Here is a 23,620-nt window from a genome sequence, read left to right as displayed (position 1 = left end):
CAGAGAAGTACTGTTCTATCTTAAGAGCCAAGAGTGGCTTAACTAGATAGATTTGGGCAGGTAAATCTAATCTAGCATAGTAGTTCTTCTGTTCTTCAGATTTTATTACACTTTGATTTGTGATCAGATGAACAAATAAAACTCATTTTATAAATCCCTATATCATTTCAGCATTATTTACAATACTGGCAATATTGATAGATTTAAAATGCAGTCAGGTAACACCTCAAACTAATTTTTTTTGTCTTTCAAAACAAAATTTTCATTGATCTGATTATTTTTGTCCACCCACATATTAGAAGGATTTAGTATATAATTAATTTGTAAAATACAAAGTTGAATATGATGAAAGTATTTTTCTTCGGTACTTTTTTTATAATTATGTACCAAGAAGTGAAAATGAACATTTGAGAACACACTGAAACCATTTTTATTAGGTAAGCCTGAAAGATAAGTTGTGACATCTTATTGCTGTCATCGGTTAATAATTCAGCACTTCTGTGTGTACTGCTTTTGTATAGACAGATTTTATTTGTTGAACTCTAGCAAACAAAGATGGAGCCAAACCATAATAATGGGCTAACTGATCTATGGTTCTTGATGGAAATTGTATTTCTTTCTTCTTGATATTCAGATTCAGAAATAATGCAGCCTAGTGGAATGATGTGCAAGATAATGTTTTCGTCGAGTCTCCATTTTCGCAGGGGGTGGGTGGGTCCAGAATGGCCGACTGTATTTGAAAACCAGAAACACTTCTGGTCCCAAGCATTTTGAATAAAGTATAATGAACCTGTAACATTTTGGTACCCTAGGAAGTATTACTGAAAAACTAATTCCTATTGCTAAATGTGCAGATCACCTGGATGGCATTACACTGCATTTAAACTTTCTGAGAGCAGAGTTAACCAAGAAAATAAGTTACTCCCAGCCTTACAACATTAATATTTGTTTAGCCCCTCACACTAAACTCAAATCCTCAAAGTTCCTGTGCTGTAAAGAAACAGCAGAATCAAAGGTGCCAGCAATATTTGCATACTGTTCAAAAACATGCAGAATAGTTAAACTTATTTCAGTAAGAAAAAGAGTTCATGAGGGGATGGATGTAGGAGGCAGCTTGCGCATGAAGAGAAATTCTGCCTCTGCCTGTATTGACTCCACGTCTGGGGGAGTGGGATTCTCAATGAAGACTCATTAGTGCCCTTTTCAACTTTGTGTTTCTCCCATTACACATATCTTTATGTCAGGCTATTGGTGTATGCTGCTAATATCTTAGCTGGAAGGCACTGACCTCATACAGTGCTGATAGAAGCTTAAGTCTTCTCAGAAAATCCGCCTCCTCTATGGTAAGAAGGTGTTGAATGCCTGCCACTCACAAGGTAGATGGACTTTGCTATACCTACACTGATGAGGAGAGAGTATGCCCTGCAGGCAAAGGGGGGATGCCATTTCAAAGTGTTCAGAGTTGTCATAGCAGTTGCCTAATGCTCACTTGGTCGGTAACTTTTTAGTTTTACAGAGAACTCTTGGTATTTCTGTCTTCAGGGGCACAAACAGATGTTTCATAAACATATGACTACTGAGAAGGCTATGGTGATTTTGAAATGTGTATTAGAGCTGAAAGGAAAATAATTTATGGGAATTTTAACAGACTGTAATTACCGAATATATTAATCTGTCACAGAATGGAGATGTTTTGACTGAAAATAATCTCGGAAACGTTAAGGATTCTGCTAATGCAACAGTCTGAAATCTAGATATTTAGGGCTCCGGTTCCATGGATTGTGTATGTGTGTGTTCCCTTATGTGACCTTTGTATCGCTGTATTTTACAAAGAAGTGATAGTTCTTTCCCATATATCCAAACTAAGTGTTGGGAAATCTCTGTGTTAGGAATTTAGTAGCTGGAATTCTCCTGGTTAGTCCCATCAAGACCCATGGAATCAATTGTAAGCTGGAAGCCACATATAGTGTGCCCGCATATGGCGCGGGTGCGCTCTAGTGTCGTAATTTCATAATTAAGATGTCACCCCCCTGCTCTGCTCCACTTCTGAACTTGCATATTAGTCAAGGAGGAACATTTTAATTGTTGTCACTGAGCACTGAGTTAGCACAAAAATAAAGAAAGCTTATACTAGTTCAACTCATTTAGCCATTTAGACAAGGAACAGTCTGTCCCAAATGGCAGTGGCTTTTCAGAATCTCAGGCACTGGTGTTTGCCACTTGTACTACCTAAACCTTTTTAATTGGTAAGTCTACTGCTGTTTTGTTAAATACATTTTGTATTTCGTTGTGTACACAATGGACTCTTTTCATCCACTTGTGTTTGGTTCACACACACACACACACACACACACACACACACACAGCAAAAAATGCAGACAGCCATGCCCCATATTACTCAGTCGCAGATACATGCACACTGCAGCACTGAATAATATGGGATGTGACAATCCATGGGCAGTCCTATCCATAGATCGCCAGCCCACCAATATGAAGGGTCCACTGTAATTTTCTCTTGTAAACAATTTTGCCTTATAGTGTAAAAATACTTAATATAAATATTGCCAGCTTTTGCAAATGACACTCCTGGCTTTCAGATTAACACTAATCCTGGGTCAGATAAAAGCCCCTGTAAAGGAGTCATTTTGAGGATCAGAGCCACAAATAATGTGTGGCAAGCTTAGCTTTTGAAAAATTGTATGAAGCACTTGTATTAATTTTAAAATCCAAGTTGTTTTGAAGCCTATCTTTGCAGGAGTGGGAAATTTTCATTGGCTTGAGGACTGAAGTCCAATTTGGGAAGGGTTTTGGACCACAGTGAAGAGGATGGGCCAAAAATAGAATGGGCAAAGCTAAAGTGAAATGGGACAGAACACATGTAATTTTTACTAGTTTGGAAATTTTTCCATCAAGCGTTAAAAAACTGCACAGTTTGCAAAATGTCTGTCTCGGTTCCAGACAGCAACTTCAAAAGTGTCTAGTTCACCTCATTGCATCTGCTTGCAAAATATACTGGAAAGGCTGAGCTGGATGGGAAACACCTGAGGTTCTCTTCTATGGCATATGGTTTAATATAAACTTCGTTTACAAAATGGTACCTAGCAGAGTGGAAGGACTCTGTATTATAGTTGTCCATATCATGATCTAGAGAAAGTTTACTGGATTTCTTTCAGTGACACTTAAATTTGATCCCATTGGATTAGGTCCCACAAATTACCTTAGGCTCAGTTGCTCCAAGTGGAATTTAAATGCAATAGATTATCTTTGGAATAGAGCCATGGACTTCTATTTTCATATATAAAAGCATAAAATGGTAAATGTGCAGTCAGAGATTTATCCAGTACCAAACAGGAGTCTGAAGTTGGTGCCAGGTCTTTTTCATGACCCATTTGTTCCCTTGCCCCATGTTTACTGCTTTTATACATCTCATTTCAAGGTTTGGAATCACTCCTGCTGATTGACATTGAAATAATGTAAGAATACACTGTATTTTGAAAGGCTGCAGAGTCTCATTAAGTATGCTTTTTCTGTTGTTAAAAATAAAATCTGCCCCCCTTCCCATTACTTTTCCCCCGGTTAGATAATGCTGCCTCTTATTTTCTTACAGCTTGAGCGAGACACAAGCTTTTGGTCTGCAGAGCATCGCTAGGCAAAAAAGGGTCACCATAGCTGGAATGCACTGCCTGTGGTTTTGCAAAAGAGCAAATTCTACTCTGACTGCTGAGACCATTGACTGAAAACTACCATAGTTTTCTTTCACTCATTAGAGCACTTTCTTCAGCAAATTCCTTGAATAAATGTTTTTCCACCCCTCATAAATAAGTTTTAACAAGGGGGAAATATTTTAGTAGTGCTTTGTTAAAAGCATTGTACTGGGCAGAGAAATGCTTGCTTTTGGCAGATAACTTTTCCTTCTCAAATACTCAGCATTGAACATCTATGCCATCTTCACTCTGGTGTTGACTGTATGGAGCATTTCCACAATTGCCTTCTTAAGTTGGTTCAGGTTCATTGCATAGGTAAATATTAGGATCATAAGCAGGTGGCTTCTCCTTGTAACACAGACAATTTTGGTGTACCTCAAAATATATTGCTGTTGTGACTCTTTGTTCCCCAATATTCCTTTCATGTTCATTGGGTGTTTCAGAGAAATATTGCTGAGGGAAATGTAAAGACTGTTCATGACTGTCCAACCACTCATAGTAAGCTGTATTTCTTTTGCCAAGATGAGGAGGGCTGCATTGCTGTATCTTGGGCTGCTCTGTGTGATTGCTCCTGGTGTAAAATGGTGAAAATGTATTTGGTCCACCTTTCTCAGTTTGATGTCATCCAGATACAGCTCTCAGTTGTCCACAGTTGTAATGCTGGCTTGAAATGAAGAAGCTACATTCCCCACATGAGCCAAGTGTTTAGCCTTTGGTTGCATTCATAGGCACTGTGTGGATAGTAGACAGTACTTCAGAGGAATGTTTCTATTTTCTCCTAGGCTGGATCTGCACTTCAGAGATAATGTAGTTTGACACCACTTTAACTGGTATGGCTCATGGCTAGTTTGTTGTGGCACTAGAGTTCTCTGACAGAGAAGGCTAAATATCTCACAAAACTACAAAGCTCAGGATTGAGCTATGGCAGTTTTAAAGCAGTGTCAACTACATTATACCTGTATATTATTTGCACAATATCCTTAAGAACTAATGTCCTTAAATATCTAATAGTTTCTGGACACCAACAAAATTGCCATTTGCAAATTAGTGAGATGGAATTTCAAAAGGCATTTGGATCAGTTAACAGTATAGCCAGGAAGGGCCCCACAAATATTGATTAATTTTATCAACTCTGGTAAAGAAAATTATGCTTTTAGAAATAAACAGCAAAAGATCATGCTGCCTTATACATTATGTCTAATTGTACATGTGAATGGCTCAAACCATCAATGGGGAGAGCACATACTAGTTGTACACCCCTCAGTAGGTGAAAAAAGTTGGAAAGTATTCACTTAGTGCTCACTCTTGATTTAGACAATTTTAAAAATCTGAATCCATTTCAAAATCTCTGATGGGAGACCCAAGTTTTTTTAAAGTGCTAAAACTAAACTGATAGTTAATTTTGGCGGGATACAGACCGCCGCTTTGAGGCGGTCTCCGGCTGGCGCCATTTGCTCCGCGCAGGAGCCGCAGCAGCCAAACCGCGTGGCTCCCACGCGGAGCAAAAAAGAAACTCCATTTTGGAGCTTCTTTTTGCGGCACCTTTATGATGTCGCGAGGCGCCGCTGGTGCATTTGCGACATCATAGGCGTCGCGACACGTCTGGATGCTATGCATCCAGTACGTAAACATGGTGGCCCCCATGTGGAAGGGGCGCCGCCATGTTGTACGTATTCTATACATACTAGGGTTAGGGGAGTGCGGAAGCACCGCCCCTTCCTAACCCTAGTACGTATAGAATATGTACTATATGGCGGTCTATATCCCGCCCTTGTCACTTTTTTTATCATGGGTCTGGTCTTCTAGTATTTAAAACAATAGTACTTGGAATTCAATTTGCAATTTGTAAGTAGTCTAATGTTACCATCTCTCTGTCTATGAAAAATAATACCAATCTGAACTGGGTGGATTACTGCTTTTATTAAATTCTACAAGAAATGCTGCTGGTATTTCATCATCAACATTTAATAAAGTTTGTGGAGAGATCTTGTAGCACTTTTGAGACTAACTGAAAGAAAGAAATTGGCAGCATGAGCTTTTGTAGACTTCAGTCTACTTTCTCAGATGCATTTGGTAGGGTGGATAAAGTTTGCTCATCTAGATAATCTTTACCTGCCACAGGAATAACAGAGGTGTAAATTTTCTAAAAGGAAGTTCATAATGAGCCTAACTCAGTAATCTTGAATGGTACAAATAAATATATCTGAAAACTAATAGGTTTGAATATGTTTTACACCAGTGGTTCCCAAACTTTTGTCCTCCAGATGTTTTGGACTTCAGTTTTCAGAATTCCTGACTGTTGGCCAAGTTGGCTGGTGCTTTTGGGAGTTGAGGTCCAAAGCACCTAGAGAACTAAAGTCTGGGAATCACTGTTTTAATTCAATAAGAAAGCCATTTAGCTCAAGAAAAAGTCATTAAATGCAAATCATTAGGATCCTCAGCTTATATGATATTGATTTTTTTTTTAAAAAAATCAAGTTGATATCTTTGGTGTAGTGCAAAGATTATTCTGTGCCCTTAAATCACTGGACTAAAATTGTGAGGGTATTTTTTTCAGTTTTAATCTGTTTAACTCCTATCATTTCTAAATAACGGTCATGTTTGGGGCTGATGGAAATTGCAAAAAATATAGAGAGAGGGCAATTAATTGGGTGAAGCTGGTTGGTATTGCTTGTTTGCAACTCCATGTAGAAAAAAATGTGGTAATGTTGCTCTGTCAGCACATGACTCCACTGGGAGGGCATGAACACAGATGGGAGAAAGAGCACCATTGTAATGCTCAGCTAATGACATCAGTGGATTTTGGCACATGATTTGGGAGAAGAGTGATGAACTTGATGAAATAAGTAGAGGTAAAAGATGGTCATTGTCTGGCAAGCATCCCATGGAAGGAGGGGAATCTCAGCAGGGTCTGGTCTTCATATTGTATGAGGAATTTGTGTAGTATACTGATGATGAGTTGAGTTATTCAAACTTAATTTTTTTTTTTTAGCATATACAGTACCATGTGCTCATCAGAACTGCAGACTCTCTGGGACCATAGGAGCTGGAAACTTCTTGCATTTGGTTTAGGAAACTACATGGTCTGAATTCTCCCCAGTCCAGATTTGATTTGATTTGATTTCTGTTATCAAGTTCATTTTGTTTGTCTCTTGTAGTTTCAGGTAAAATGAGGAGATTGCTACCGAAATTTACTTTGAAAGGCTCTAGCTTTGAAGAGCAAAAATGGATATTGCAAAATGAGTTTGCCATAAATTAGGAATAGGCATGCTGTAGACCCTGGAGGGCTACAGTACTCCATTTTTTGCGCCTCCAAGGCACAGAAGCATGTCATCACAGTTGCCTTTAGAGTCATAGACTCATCGAGTTTGAAGAAACCCCAAGGGTCATCTAGACCAACCTGCTGCCATGCAGGAGTACACAACCAAAACACTCCCACAGATGGCCACCCAACCTCTGTTTAAAAATCTCCAAAGAAGAGACCACCACTCTCTGATGCAGCATATTCTATTGTCAAACAGCTATTACTGTTTGGGTTGACAGTGTCTCTCTTCCAGTTGACATTTGAGCCATTGGGGGGTAGCTGTTTGGGAGTGGAGAAATCCCCTCCCCCAAGAAACACTACAATCATATGGAAAGGGATTTAATCATTGTAATGTGTTTTTACAATTTCACAGTGGATTTTTTGGCTAGAAAAATAGGGCAACTTGGCCTCAGAGTGATGCTGATCCCAAGGGCTGTGCTGGCCTCCCCTATAGGCCACATGCAGCTCATGGGCCACACCATTCCCACCCCTGTCATAAAGGATTACCTCCAAATTTACAACTGATCATTTAAAAAATAATCAACACCAAAGTTCTCCCTTTCTGCTTGTTCTTTGCTGTTTTATTGCATAACTATTTAATAGCAAAAATTAATGACCAATTAATTAAGGTTCCAAAACACAAACTGTAGTTTAGAATACCTTGATTTCAAAAAAGTATCTGTAAATGTATTTATCATCTTTTTTGTTACAGGCCTGAAGACTTTCGGCAAAGGTAGTGGGAGGAGTGTAACAAACTGGAATGTGGCGCCTGCATCCCTTCTCTCTTCAAGCTCCCAGCACTTTGCAGCCTGGCTATTTGCATAAATGTTTAATTTACCAGCTTTAAATTGAAATGTTTTTTCAGGTGTGGTCAGTATTGTTTGGTAAATAAATATCTAAATCTGAGACTCATAGACATTTGTACTCTTTTTTTAAAAAGCACAAAGTACTTGTTACTGCATTTTTTGGCTTCTTTGTTTCTCTTGAAGATCAGATGACGATAAATTACTGAAATATCTAAATTTTCATATAACATTCTGGACTTTGGATGACCTTATTATATGGCAGACATTCCACATGATACGTAAAACATTTGAGCAAGAAGGCTGGCTGTTGTCATATTCCTTCTGAAGCCTGGAGTTAACCAGTGATCTCGCACTTCATTTCATGCACCCTCTTCCAGCAAAGGCCTTTTGCACATGCATCCCTTGGAGAAGTGGGGAGCTGCATGAGAAGCACCAATTAATAATAGAGGACTGGCACAGTCAATTTCAGTTCTGTCCATCACGTTTGAGAGACAGGGCAATGAATGCAATGCCCTGTCCTCTTCTTTCAGGAGGAAAAGAGAAGTCCTTCAGTCCATTTTATATTATTATATTTTATATTACTGAAGTACTAAATTGTAGTTCCAAAAGCTTTATTCAGTTGTAAAGTGCCATGTACATTGATGGTGCTATATAAATAACAACAATAATAACAAGTTTGAAACCCCCACCCCTGATTCAAGAGGCTGTCTCTATTCCAAAAAATTATTTATTGGATTGGTTAAAGTTTTGTTTTATGCTGCGTTTTGCCATGGGCTCTCAAAGCAACACAGTTAAAATGCAAATAAAACAATGTGACCAAACTTTTAGCAATCAAATCCACTATACCACACCATAGGAACCATTTGTATGTCAGAAAGGAAATAAAATTGGGATCAACAGCATTCTAAAGCATAAAAAGCCTGTTTTCTAAAACAGAACTAGGTGTTTCCATATACATACACACAGTTGCACACTCAGCATCCTCCCATTTTATACACAACTTGAAACTGGAGCCAGTGTGGTTAGCTAAAATTAAACAATTTAAATGAACTGTAAAACAGTGCTATTCAAAGTGGTGATGCCTAGATCGGTGCCAGTCCCCAAGCTATTGGCTGCTGGTTCCCACAAAGCTACAAACTGTTGAAATCAATGGGCAAAAATATGCCTCTAGACCCTGGCACAACTCTGCAGGTCCCCCTGCCCTTCAGATAGGCTTTTGCCTATTTGGGCAGAATGAACCTTCAATGCCAGAATTACAGATTGGGCATTTGAGGTAGGCAGTTCAGCTATCCATCTTTGGGTTTAAATGCTTCACGTTTGCTCTAGTTTATGAGTCCATATGGTGAAATCTGTAACTCCTAGGATTTTTTTTTTTTTTAAAGAATGAATTTTGGATGAAAACTTGGAGCTACACATCTGTCTCTTACTACTTTTGGCACATGTATGACAATGAAAATGTCTTAAAATGGGTTACGTGGGCATTGTCAGTGACTTTATCAGAGGGTTCCCCCCCCCTTCGCTGTTTGTAGAGCAGTTTTCCTATGATCTCAGTTCTTTAGCGAGAGTGAATATAGTTATCAAGACTATAAATTTGCAGTTCAGTTCTGACACTCTTAAAAGTCAGTCCCTGTGGCCAAATCAAATACTCTGGCATCTGTTCTTGTTACATGAGAATCACTTACATCTAATGCTGTTGGCCAAAATTAAAGGTTCAGAGTTAACAATAAGTGATACATTTTTTTTTGTCGTGCTGGAAGAACACGTGGCATTAATATAACCAGTATGGATTTCATACAGCCCAAGAACGTCTTTAAAAATAATAACACATAGTTCATAAGGATTTTATTCTCTCTCTCTCTCTCTGAAACCAGTTTTAAGTTTCAATCCCCATTCTCACTTAGAGTCACTATGGTTAATTGTCCATTTTTAAAACCTTCAACCAGAAAGGCCCTGGTTAGTGCCTGGAGGAGCTTCCCCCCCCCCCCCCAAAACAAACCCACCAAACCAAGTGCACTGTCCTTAACGAGTCTGCATTAAATAATTAAATAACTTGAGTTAGCAAAGAGATATTATTTTTAGCCAGTCCTGCTGCAGTTGTGTTTGCCTGTCTAAAGCAGGCAAGATAAGCAGCAGCTGACTCCAAAATCCCTTACTGAGGATGTATCAACAGCAAAACAGAAAAAGGTGGAGTATAGGTAAGTGTGCTTCACTAGTTCTTTCCAGCATGTTTTTAAAAAGCACAGTTCTAGGGGTTTGGCCATCAAAATGGAAATCATAAGAAAAGTAAAAGATAGTGAAACAAAAAAATCATCTTTGGTGAATGTTGGAAGAAACCTTTAAATGCTCTCTAGAAGATTGAAAATGTTTGTATTTATGCACATTTATTTATGCAAGGCTTACGTAACATGTTTGTTTCATGCAGTGAAAAGACTCTTGCAGTGACCAAGGATGGCATCTCACCTCTAAATGCCTGCCTTGAGTCGGTAATGGGATAGATGAGGGAAAACAAACTCAAGTTGAATCCAGAAAAAGTGGAGGTACTAGCAATAGAATCCCTGGGCTCAGGCAGAAAACTTTGCCAACCTGTCCTGGACAGTGTCACACTTCCCCTAAAGGATGAAGTGCGTAGTTTGGGAGTACTCTGCAGTTGTCATCTCAAATAGATGCGACAGCTAGGAGTGCTTGGTATCAACTTCGTTTGATACGCCAACTGCGCCCCTACCTGGCCCAAAGGGACCTTGAAGCAGTGGTACTTGCACTGGTAATCTCTCGTTTAGACTTCTGTAATGCACTCTACATGGGGCTACCTTTGTACCAAGTTCAGAAGCTTCAATTAGTTCAAAATGCAGCAGCTAGATTGGTCACCGGAGCATTGAGGTTTGACCATATAACACCAATACTAAAATCTCTGCACTGGCTGACGATTAGCTTCCAGGCGCAATACAAAGTGTTAGTTATTACCTTTAAAGCCCTAAATGGCTTGGGCCCAAGTTACTTGAGGGAACCCCTCTCCCTACACAATCCGCCCCGCACTCTCAGAATAACTGGGAAGAAATCACTAGACTACGTAAATACCAGGCTAGTGACCACTTCCCACAGAGCATTTTCTGCAATGCCCCCCCCACCCCAAGTTGTGGAATGATTTGCTGGAAGAGATCCGTCTCATTACCACCTTGGATGCTTTCAAGAAGGCACTGAAGAAGGCGCTTTCAAGAAGGCACTTCCAGCGAGCCTACCCACCAAACCTGCTGTAAAATTCTCACCTCTGTCAGTATTGTATGTTTTTTTACGGAGAGTCAACTAGCTGTATTGTACTGATAGCAATGTATATATATTTTTATGTTATGTATTTAATATTGTTGAAATATGTTTTTATTGTTGAAATTTGCTGACTGCTGTAATCCCGCCTCGATCTGCAGGGAGAGGTGGGAAATAGAAATAAATTATTGTTGTTGTTGTTGTTATCATTATTATTTCTCATGTGCGTATTGTTAGTTTTGAATTGGAAGTCTGCTGAAACATATTGAACTTCTCTTCTTGTTTGTGACGTTACGAACCTATTCCATATTTCTGCCCATTTATTTCTTCCTCAGGAACTAGGTAAGCTGGAATTCTACTCAGTTACACATGTGTTGTATTTAGTCACACATGTGTAACTAAGCACTGTCTTCCAGCCCAAACCCACTCTAACCAATTTTTGTGACATGGGAGTGCAACAAGGGTCCTGCTTTCAGTTGTTGCAGCCTCATTTGCTGATGGGACAGGAATGGAAATATCATCCACCTACATCTCAATCACCATCAGAATCGACCTCCTTCTCTTGGTGTGGTTGATGCTCAGTAAAGTAGGTTTGGGGAGGGAGTTATGACTGTGGCACAATTGTGACTATGTAGGATAGTACATACAAATCAATTATGAATACATGACTCTAGGTCATGCATCCACAAATGTCCTATTGAATTCCAGTTGTAATAACTAGGAAGACATCATCTCCATTAACTGAGGTGTACAACTCCCCACTCAGCGATGAAACCCACTGGGTGAGCTTGTCCAGGTCACACTTTCACAGCCTCAGGGGAAGGCAATGGCAAACCTCCTCTGAACAAATCTTACCTAGAAAACCTCATGATAGATTCACTTTAGAGCTGTAAGTCAGAGATTATTTGAAGGCTGACAACAACATCAACAAACCTGTACAATGGTACCCCGGGATACGAAAGCACCGCGTTACGAAATTTCTGGGATACGAAAAAATCCCATAGGAAAAAACTGTTCCGGGATACGAAGGTTTTTTTCGGGTTTACGAAAAAATTTTTTGGTGCTTTTCGGCGCTTTTTCGCACGAAATCGCGGCTTTCTACGCTAGCGGCTATGGCTTTTTGTGGTTGCGAATCTTTCGGGTTACGAACTCCGCGGCGGCGGAACGAATTAATTTCGCTAACCCGGGGGTACCACTGTACTTCAAAGTTCTGGTTGAAGCAGAAGTGGGTTAGCTTTGTGTATGGCCTCTATATCATCCATAACAGAACAAAAAAAAATGGAAGCAAAGTGGAAGACTGAAAGGAGACAAAATCCCACATGCTGTGCAAGGGTCAAAAACTTTTTATTTCTTAAAAAGTCCAGAAGATCCACTTTTATAAAGGATGCAGACTGCAACTCCAGAAATTTCTGAGAATTGCCCCTGAAGAAGACCAATTGCTGATAAGGCTGAAATGTGTTGAGCTTTTTAAGAAATAAAAGGTTTTGACCATCACACAGCACATGGGACTTTGTCTTCCTTCATTCTTCCTCTCTAAATATCACTCCACAGTTGTTCATGTTAGACCATAGTGGTGGTCCATGCTACATTGATTTATGCTCTGTGTGCTTTCTATATCTAACCACAAAGAAGCAGATTTGTTAAAGCAATTTCTGCCCCTCTCTTGTGTCCTCATATCCATTTTGTATAAACTTTACTCCGAAGTGCAAATATTGTGATATCTCCCACACCATTTAGCAAACTGGACTTGCAGTGTACATAAACCTAGCTGACATATGAAATGTGAGGGATAATTCCCACTCAGTTTTAATTTAGGAACAATTCCAACAGCCCTAGTACGCAATATTGGATGGGGTCCACTGCCAGTCAGTCAAGTAGTGTGATTTATGCTACTTCTGGATTTCTTATTATACAGCATGCTTAGCTAATGGAGCAGATAGCCATCTAATGTAAATTTTCATCATTCCAAAAGCCCCACCAGCTGCAAGATTAGTTCATGATTTGGTTGCGGAAGGGCAGGGGAATGACTTGTTAAAATATACACTGTCAAGATCTTGGACAGGATATTAAGTATGACTTTGAGAATGTAATTTTAGGAACTTTACCAAAGCAACAAAAAAATCAGTGCTAAGAACCACAGTTTGCACCAATAGATATGCATCAAGACTATGTATAAGGATATTTGGGGGACAGTGTATGTTCTTGGGAGTATATATTACACTGTAGTCAACCTGACACAAAGGGAGTCAAGTTTCATACTGCATATTAAGTTGGTATTCAACTTAATGAATAGAAAAATCTTAAGTAAAAGGCACTATACCTAATTTACCATAACATCTTTCCAGAATTTGCCATCTGGGGCATCTTTCCCACCCTGTTAACATCCGAAATCACAAATTCACATTAGTGAATGGTCAGGGTAATTCTATGTGAAATAACATAAATTTGCAAAATCAACATCCTGGGTAATAAAATATTTTCTTTCTTGCAACTGCACACTTCTTTTTGTGCATGCCTACAAGTCATTTCTAATTTATGGCAAACCTATCATGGGGTTTTCTTAACAAGACTAGTTCAGTGGTAGTTTGCCATTGCCTTTTTTTGAGGCTGAGGGGATTACTAGCTCACCCAGTGGATTTCAATGGCTGAGTGGAGATCCAAAGGCTGATCTCCCAGAGCCCTTGTCCAGCACTCAGACCACTATACCATGTCAGCTCCATAATTGCTAAAGAGCCAGTTAATCTGCTGTAGAATAGCTAAGTGTCCTTCCTAACACTCAATACTGTACTAAGTGTCTTTCATTGAACATACAATAGCCAGTGCTCTTCCCAAAAACTGCAAAGAAATCCAGCAAAATAATCCAAAATCCCTAATACTAAAGTTAGTCAAGGCTGAGGGGTGGACCAAATCTGATGATCCATAATGACATTTTTATATACTGCCCATGCTTGTTTGATATACAGCAGAATCCTTAAATTCTTACTCTTTCTATTGAGATGATGTCCATACTTTGGCAAAGAGAGGGATGATAAATACTGTGGAGGGCATCACCACGCTACTGCATACAGGGTGTTGTTGACTACTGACCACTGCAACAATTTTTGCAGGCACAGTTCAGTCCCTCTTGCATGGCATGACCTGGTACCTAGCTTAGACCTTCAAGTGTACTGGATGTTTCCTGAAGGCTACAGTGAGTAAGTCCAGCTTCTTAACTAAAGAAATGAAAAGAAAATACATGGTGACAGGGAATGTTCATTGAGCTTTGCCTGATAACTGACAAGACAAGTACACAGCATATGTGGAGGAGTCCTGGAATCTATTTGGGTTTACAAGGATCTCCTGGAAATATGGTCACTAAACAATGAGCCATTAATATTAATGTGACTTTGGGGGGGTTGACTGCCAGTCAGGGGCCGTGCCACTTATGTAAGATAACCAAACATAGTACAGCAAACAGAAGTTAGCTAAGAAAGCAGAACGTGAAGTTCACATTTCTCATTACCTGATAGCCTTAGGACAGATGGAGAACCTGTGGCTCTCCAAACATGACTGGACACCAGTTCTCATCTTCATCTAGCTTGGGCAATGGTCAGGAATCAGAGGAGCTGTGGACTACCAACATCTGGGGACCACAGTTCCCAGCCTTACTTGAGTCACATAATAGTTTCACAGCATACTGTACTAAACTTTGCAAAACGTTGTGAAATGATCTCATAATGTCTGTAGAGACAATAATAATATTTCAGTTATGCACCTTCCTAATCCTTAAGACCTTGGGTTGGCTCCATTACAGGGAGTGGAGGACAAAGCATTTTTAATCCTTTCCGATACATAGCAAGATCTCAGGAGCTAAAGTACAACCAGAGCTTAGGCTTCATGCCTCCACTAGCCTGTTTCCAGAGCAATCATTAACAAGAACAACAGCCCCCTACCACATTCTGATAAGAGAATACTCACTAATTCCAATGGGATGACTTCTTGAGAAAGTAGGATTAGATTTACAATTTTTGGACACTTCCAGAAGACGTTGAAGCTGACCATAAGGGTAAGAGAATTCCATAATTATGAACCAATTTATGGTTACAACCTACATTTTATATTTATCAATGTGCTTTCACACACATTGTGTAAGAAAAGGACATTGTATGTGGACTGGTGAATGTAATAACTTTGAAATGGTGTCTAACCTATAAATAACTTGGGCGAGTTACAGACTGCCCAAAAGCGGCGGCCTGCACCCACCCCTTTCCCCGCCGGATCAGGGCCTCAGCGGCCAGAGCGGCAGCTGCTGAGGCCCCGATCCGCCGCTTTCCAGGCTGTGGAGAAGCGGCAAAAGGCCCCTTCCCTGCAGCCTGGAAAGGGGTGTCCCTGGGGCTTCAAGCCCCAAGGACACCCTGCGGCGGCGGGGAGGAGGAGAAAGGGGCCACTTGCCCCTTTCTCCTCTGTGTCGCTGGGCACAGCCGTCTGAAGGCTGCGCCCAGTGACGCAAACGGCAAAAGGAGCTCCGTTTCGGAGCTCCTTTTGAGACTGGGGAAGGGGCATACTATGCGCCCTGGCGTGGCGTGACGTCACGTCTGCACCACCCCATATAGAGGCGGCGCGGTCGTGACGTCGTAATGGAGGCGGCCGTGTGGAACGGCCGCCACTCTGCGCATGCTAGGGTTGGGGCATCCGGAAAGGACGCCCCTTTCTAATCCTAGCACATGCGGAGCACACACTTTTAGGCCCGTTTGTAATGGGCCATAGTCATTTTGATAGGATGGAAAAAGGCCATCTTCATCCAGCATCCTCTTGGGGCATTATGCCACTATAAGTCCCAATTGAACTAGTGGTTTTACATTCTCCAAGTTTGTGTAGTGAGATACACACTGCCTCTGTCTATACAAGCAGTTCCTTGACAACACAACAGCCTTCCCATTGATGCTTGGGTGCAGCTGTGCCCTTGCCCTTGCCACCATCACCACTTCTGGCATTGCCACTCTTCTGGGATTTACACCATTATACTTTGCTGATGCTCACTAGGATCCCAGCATATGTTTATATGCTGTGCAGAAGCCTGAGAATTTCACATTTTCTGGAAAATAATACCATTATAGGAATGTGCATACATCATAGTATGAAATGTAATCAGAATCAATTATTCTACATCATTCCAACATTTTTAAGCATAAACTTGTCAGTGGAAAAAATAATGGAGTCTTTCACTGGCCTGACATTTGGAACATATTCAGATTTAATTAGAAGAGAATGGGAGGAATGAGACGCCTCTGAGTGAGAATAATGCTGGAATAAATAGACAGGCTGTAAACATATGTGATAATCTTTACACGTATTTGGTCATCTTGCTAGAGAATGGCCCACAATAATCTTTAAGCAAGTTGTACTGGGAAATTGTGAGAGAACTTTTCATTTGGAGGGGAAATTGCTCTTTAAAGTAATATAATATTATAATTTATAATGTAATATAAAGTAATATCCAGGTGTGTGGCAGCCAAAGCACTTGATAAACACAAGTTCAGACAAAGCAGAAAAGTGTTTGCAGATTATGTTCAAAATGAATGCTAGGTGGATAATCATCAGAAGCTCATGAACAGTAAATGTGCTGAGGACTCTCAACTGCAGAAAAGACACAATGCTTGCCAATAAATGATCTTTTTATCTAAAACCTGCCTGTTGTGTTTCCCCAAGGGGTGTAAGTCTTGGCTAATTTTCTTCCTGAAGGAAGCAATGAGAAATTTCATCAGTTTCCTTTTTGTTGTGAAGAAGTCTTCAAAATTGAAGACTTGTCAAAGACTATTTGCAGTTTGAGGCTTATTCTGAGCAAAATTTGCATAGGTATTTTTGAATAGAAAACAGTATTTTCTGTGCAGGAAACAGCATTTTCTGTGCTAAAAGTAATATTTCTGTCTAGAAATACTATTTTCTGCATGGAAAATGTTTTTTCCTGTATGAAAAACATGAGGAATTTTGCATAGAATGTCTTGGGTCCAGAATACTTAAAGGAATGCCATCTTCTGTACTGTCCATCCCACACACTAAGGTCCTTGGGGAAGAATTTACTTCAGCCTGAAAGATCTAGACTAACATCAGTCACCCAGAGGTTCTTTTCCAGTGCTGCTCTGAAGCTATGGAATGACCTGCTGGAGGAGATCCGCCACATTTCTACTCTCACAGCCTTTAAGAAGGCTCTTAAGACGGATCTCTTCTGGCAGGCCTTCCCAACCTAGCTCCTCTCCCCATATACTGTGATTTACGTCACTCTGTCCATCTTTCCCCTTAATTTTAACACTATTGTATTTTATTGTTTTTAAATGCTGATTATTTAATTGTAATTTTAGTATTGGGATGGGAAGTTGGGAAGGGACTAATTTTTAACTTTATTGAATTTTCTATGTATTTTTATTGTTGTAACCCACCCAGATTCCTTGTGATTAGGCGGGCTATAAATAAATCTATTGTTGTTATTATTATTGTTGTTATTATTATCACTATTACTATTATTATTATTATAGAATAATTATTGAAATGCAAAGATTCTTGTTGTCCAGGATTCTTCTTTTCAAGGTCTCTTGATACTGGAGAACATGTTTTTCAACCATTTTTTGCCCCAAATATTGTGTGATAGTGTCCAGAAAGTGAACTTGTTATGTGGACATTTCTAGCTTAACACTGATGGTGGAAGTTTTTAAATTCATGTGGAATATGGTGAGTGAATCCTCTCCATGAGTCCAAATGATAAGGATATTATCAATGTACCTCAGTTAGAGGAGAGGTTTCTGGGTGCAAGAGATAAACATTGTTCCAGGTCACCCATGAAGATCTTGTCATATTGCGATGCCAGGTATGTGCCCATGGCCGCTCCATTAATCTGAAAGTATATGTTCTTATCAAAAGTGAAGTGGTTGTGTGTGGGAACAAAATGGCTGACCTTGATGGCTAGATCTACTATGATCCCATCTGGAATGATGTTCCTGCTTGTTTGTAGTCCATCCTTGTGTGTGAAGTGGGTATACAAGGATTCTACATCTGTAGTGGCTGAGATGGTGTTCTCTGGGAGGATGTGGATGGACTGTAATTTTGGTAAGACATTGTAGTATCCTTCTAATATCTAGGAGTGCTTTGAGACTAACTGAGAGAAAAATGTTTGTAGCATAAGCTTTCATAGACTGAGTCTACTTCATAAATGTCTAGGAACTTCATTCCATGTATCTGATGAATATCCTTTTGCATAATGATTCAGCGTGCCATGGCTATATCTTTGAACACTGTATTCTCTCTCAGTCAACCACCATGGAACCATACAAATAAAAATAAAAATGTATGCAGTAGGAAAGAATGCTGGTGTTGTGAGTTGGTACCATTACAGAGGCTCCATTGTCATGAACTGTGTGACTTGCAAGATACAGTACAGTGTATTCTGATCTCAAAGGCTTTTTAAAAAATGTGACATAAACAATGAATAAGATACAGACAAAACTGAGAGGACAACGAACCATACTGAGGACAAACTCCTTCAAGAAAGCTCTCCTTGTAGTACATTATTGAAAGAAAAATGGGTAGAGGCTCAAACCAAGACATGCCATGACCTGAGAGAGAACAGCAAGTGATAGCTCTCTTTCTCAGTCATGGTGCATAACACTGACAGGTGAGTAAGTTGTTTTAGCAACTGAGGGAAAAGATCCCACAAGCATCTCTTTGCTCTATCACAGTAACAACACAATACTAATAATAAACGTGTTGTTCATCCATGACACCCTAAGCCAGCTGCCCCAGTCTCTAAGTAACAGGGCTTAGGTAGAGAAAAGCAGATACCTCATTTGATTTGGACTGTAAAGAATGGGCTACAAGTTATTTATTATTATTGTATGTATTTCTTAATGCCCAAATACATTTGTGGTTATATCTGCCTCATAGTAATTGGGGTATTATATACCTTGATTTGAGGAGGGAGGAGTCTCACTTGCTTCCTAATTTCAGGACACCAAATGTCTTAGACCTAATCAGGTAGGCCAGCCCTGCCAGCTTCACTTCTAGAAACAGGTGAGGTCAAGTTTAAATAATATTTCTAAACACTAAAAGTTTCCAAAATGCCACTATACATTGATAAAGAGTTTGGATGGATGCACAGCCAGACAGTATGAAAAGCAATTTAAGAGTAAGAAAATAATATTCGACATATTTTCAACCCAAGTTGAATTGTTGCCTCCTTAGGTATACCCCTGAGACAAAGAAATTTAATGTGCACCATTGGTGTGGAAAGAACACAAAGACAGACACAGTTATTTACTTCATTGCAGTGACTGGGAAATGTGCAGCTGTACTCCCAAGGAGAGCTGTGTATGCCACTTTGAGCTCAATTAGTAGAAAGGTAGGATATAAATATTACAAACTATACAACAGAGGAGAAAATTTATAAAAGTTTGCCACATTTATTTGTATATGAAAAAGAGGAGTAATAAACCCACAATAAATTATTGGTGCGTTTCTAATAGGAATTTAATAGGAATACCTTGGGGAGAAAGTCCCACATAATATAAATCTTCAAAAGGGATGATTTTCTTTTTCTTTTAAGTTCAACCAACACAGTTGGCTTTAGTAGGATTAATTTGCAAGGAAAGCACAGAATCAAAGGAAGATTTTGCTGAACTAATACTCCTTGATTTAATTCAGATATATCAGCTGGCAATGCAGTTTTGAAATGTGCATTGAACCATATTCATAAAGTAACTACAAAGGTCTACAAAAATGTCCCTTGGAGTTTTCATCTAACAATAAACCCCTATAATGCTAACAATTTCTGGCATGCAATGTAATTAGCCTTCCCCGCTCCCTCTTCTGCCAAAGTGGTCATGTACAATACATATTTATATTTTTTCCCTTTAACATATAGGCCTGTAAACAATTTCTTTGATGATAGCAAATAAATCATTTATTACGAGGTTTTTGAAATTGTCCGCTTGCGTATTGGTTTCCTGATGCTTCTTTTGGACATTCTTCTTGTAAAGCGGCTTATTCCCGGAGATCTCAGTTCAACTGCCTCCATTTCTTCACGAACGGGTGTGAACTCTGGCTGAGCAAGGCGAGGTGCTGGATAGGAGGACTGAGGATGAGGGTAGGACCCATGAACTAGATAAGGCTGTTCATCATCATCATCATCATCATCATAAAGATCCTCGTGGTCATAGATCTGGTAGGAGTTATGTGGCAATGGCACGACAGGGATATCTTGATCAGTTGGATCCCCATATCCACCTTAACCCACCAAGAAGAGTCACAATATTAATGTAAGAGGAAAACAACAGGAAAATAATCATTAGGAACTGAGTCAGCTATAAATCTTGAGAGGTATTGTCAGTTGACAAAGTCATTAGCCTTGTAATATTAAATAAGCACTAGCAAATGCAGGAAGGTTTAAAGCTACCTATTATTGTTTTTATTGTCACTCCATTTTAGAGCTCAGTTAATTGGAAACCATCACCAACAATAACAGTGAGCTTACTGTATTAGATAGGAAATTTAGTTATATAGTGCTTAGATAATCCTTGAAGAAGTTTAAAAATTAATAGATATCACCCAACCCAAAATAAGTCTTTTTAGATCTCATTTATTTTAGTGAGAGAAAAGAAAAACAGATGGCCTTGATTCAAAGAAAGTTAGTTGTCTTTTGGTTCCATTGCCAAAACTTACCCAACTGATTTTAATGAGACTTAAACAGAAATAACTTTCTCTAGTTTAGGGCTTATTTCAGTTGAAATCACTGAAAGCTAAAAATACTGTCTATAACATTCCTAATTTGGGACAGAACAATATAACAAAAACTATTTTTAAAAGGTCATCTTCTTCCAATTCATTCCTAAAATGTCAAAATTTGGCAGGACTGATAGTTGAAGAAACTTGTTAATTGAATGAAACTAAAAAAAGGAAATATATATTTAAGTCTTTGCAGACAGACTATAATATCTTAAAGCCAGGGCACTCTGAAATATAATCTAGTAACATTGAATTGGTGACAAGGTCCCATGCCCACTGGTGAAACTGCCAATCTGCATCCAAATGCAGGACTGTTTCTTAGACATCTTGATAAAATGTTGGAGTCTCCTTCATTGGAGGTCTTTAAACAGAGGTTGGGTGGCCATCTGTCGGGGATGCGTTGACTGAGAATTCCTGCATGGCAGGGGGTTGGACTGGATGGCCCTTGTGGTCTCTTCCAACTCTATGATTCTATGATTCTAACTCTATGATCAATATCTGCTATAAGCTGATCACAGAATCATGCTGGAAGACCTACAAATGCCCAATGAAGTGTTTTTTCTTAGAACTTCTAGGTTATCCAGCACAACCCCATGCTCAGCTTCTGGCAGAGTTGTGCTGGAGGACCTAGAGATTCCTAGAGAGAACATATTAATCAAACCCACAAATAAGCAAATAAGCAAAGGTTAAAGCTGGAAATGTGGAGGGTCAACTGTATACTGATAGCCAACTGAATTCTCAAAGAGCTAGTCAGGATAACCAAACCAGCATTATCTTTGCAAAAAGATATTCTAGTAGTTGGGATGGTGGTGGTGGGGAAAAGAAAACCAAGAACATAGGGAAATGGAATGGAGCATACTGAAATTGGGGATGCCTAGCTGGCTGGCTGACTTACTGGCTACTGGAACCCTGAATATATATACTCCATAATATTTTGTTCAGGACTCTTTGTTCATTTCTATCTCAAATATGTATAGAAGTTCTCAATTTCTAAAATCCTTCAAGGTATTTTATGTGACCCTGGTCTTGGTTTAAAATCTGCACAGTGGTTGCTTGTGCCTAGCTATATGCGTAGTGGAGAAAATGTGTCACAAGTTTTAATTTGGGAACAAAGCGCAAAAATACTAAGCAGGCATCCTTTGTTAGCATTATCAGTGTCGCTGGCAAAAAAAGGATTGAGGCAGTTCAGTAGTCATTTCTGACCTTTATCCAAATGAAAGTAAAAACAAACTCTACCCGAAATCAGTTTCTTTCACCTTCCATATTGGTAGCCATTGTAAGGGAATGAGCCTTTAAAATTGAAAATGAACAAGGATGAGGTGTGGGGGAAGGAGGAGAATAGGGATGGGAGCAGATGAACAACAAAGAAAACATACAGGTCAGTAAAACAAAGATGTCTTGGAAGCCAGTTTAACTACATGTTAACATTGGTTCTCATGTTTGCAATAAACCTTAAACTGCTGTTTTTATTAACTGCAAGAATAAGGTTTTGCGTCATGCTTCACCATACTAGGAAATGTAAGATTCACATGCCAAAGTTTCTGCAACTTTCTTCCATAGCCTCTCTTCTAAAACAGTGATTTTCAAGCTTCTAATTTGCAACAAATCCTTCCACATTGGTTTGTTAACCATGACACTTTATATCTGACACAGAAGTTTGGAACAGAACTTGAGATTTGGCCAGGATAGGATCTAATGGTGGCCTTTGATAGAATGTTGGGATCCAATAGTTTTGTTTGTTTGTTTTGTTTTGCCAATTTTGTTTTCTTTTTGTTTTTGTTTTGTATGGAAAGAAATCCTTTCTCTTTGCTGTTTCCCTATGTGCTCTAAAAGAAGCAGTTCTAGAATGCTGGAAAACCATTCAGACACTGGCAGCTAGTAGCTTCTATCTTAGGGAGTCACTGAATCCACTCAGTGCTTTAGCTCACACTTAAGGGAGATATCAAAGATTTTGGAAACAGGATTCAACACCCAGGAGTAGACTGTGGCCCAAACTGCTACAATTACATAGAAAACACCAGTTACCGCTCCATCCAGAGCTTCTTTGGGATAGCACAGAAAGCAGTAGAGGGAGAGGAAGGGAAGAAATTTCATTGCAATTGCTGGGGTTAACTGATTCTTTGGCAACAGAGTATATGAGATGTTTGTCTGTGACATGCTGTCTTGCATGGAATTAATATTCATCATTACTGGAACCATTCAGTAGGGCAATAGGTATACAGTGGTGCCTCGGGTTACGAAATTAATTCGTTCCGCCATTCCTTTCGTAACCCGAAAATTTAGTAACCCGAAACACTTTTCCGTTAGCACTGGAAAGCCTATAGCTGCACTTTGCAGCATTTGAATTTCGCGCCGAAATGAATTGGGAAATTCCCATGATTTTAAGTGCATTATATTTGAAATTTGTGGCTTTCATTAATGTTACTCTTGACCACTCTAATCACAGCATAAAATGTATACTCAAATCTAGAATATATTGTTGGTGAACAAGAATGCTAGATTCTAATGCTTTTTATTTGTGTTTTTTGCTTAGGCATTTAGTATTGCTTTGGCTGCAGTTAGCACTGGAAAGCCTATAGCTGCACTTTGCAGCATTTGAATTTCGCGCCGAAATGAATTTCGTAACCCGAAAAATATTTCGTAACCCGAAATAGTTTTTGCCAATCCAACTTTTTCGTATCCCGGAAATTTCGTAACCCGATCATTTCGTATCCCGAGGCACCACTGTATTAGCATTTATGGTACAAGAGCAGCTTAGCCACATGGCACAATACACTTGTCATGGCACCAACTGAGGG

The 23,620-nt window shown here is 39.4% G+C and overlaps 3 protein-coding genes across 4 annotated transcripts in view; 1 reads left to right on the top strand and 2 right to left on the bottom strand.

Annotated features, from left to right (window-relative positions):
* The window catches only part of MRPL13 (mitochondrial ribosomal protein L13), a 434,401-nt gene extending 426,479 nt beyond the window's left edge, over positions 1-7,922 (top strand). Inside the window, exon 7 of the mRNA XM_042462241.1 lies at positions 7,721-7,922. Within this exon, the coding sequence (XP_042318175.1) occupies positions 7,721-7,745 (25 nt within the window). The 3' untranslated portion in view covers positions 7,746-7,922. The remainder of the gene's footprint in view (positions 1-7,720) is intronic.
* Positions 1-23,620, bottom strand: part of DEPTOR (DEP domain containing MTOR interacting protein) — a 741,617-nt gene that overhangs the window by 428,179 nt on the left and 289,818 nt on the right. The window lies entirely within an intron of this gene.
* The window catches only part of COL14A1 (collagen type XIV alpha 1 chain), a 180,076-nt gene continuing 175,952 nt past the window's right edge, over positions 19,497-23,620 (bottom strand). Inside the window, 1 exon segment of the mRNA XM_042461761.1 lies at positions 19,497-20,324. Within this exon segment, the coding sequence (XP_042317695.1) occupies positions 20,005-20,324 (320 nt within the window). The 3' untranslated portion in view covers positions 19,497-20,004.

This window comes from Sceloporus undulatus, chromosome 4, assembly GCF_019175285.1.
Source record: "Sceloporus undulatus isolate JIND9_A2432 ecotype Alabama chromosome 4, SceUnd_v1.1, whole genome shotgun sequence".
Taxonomy (NCBI): Eukaryota; Metazoa; Chordata; class Lepidosauria; order Squamata; family Phrynosomatidae; genus Sceloporus; species Sceloporus undulatus.
This window is presented reverse-complemented; position numbering and strand designations above follow the sequence as displayed.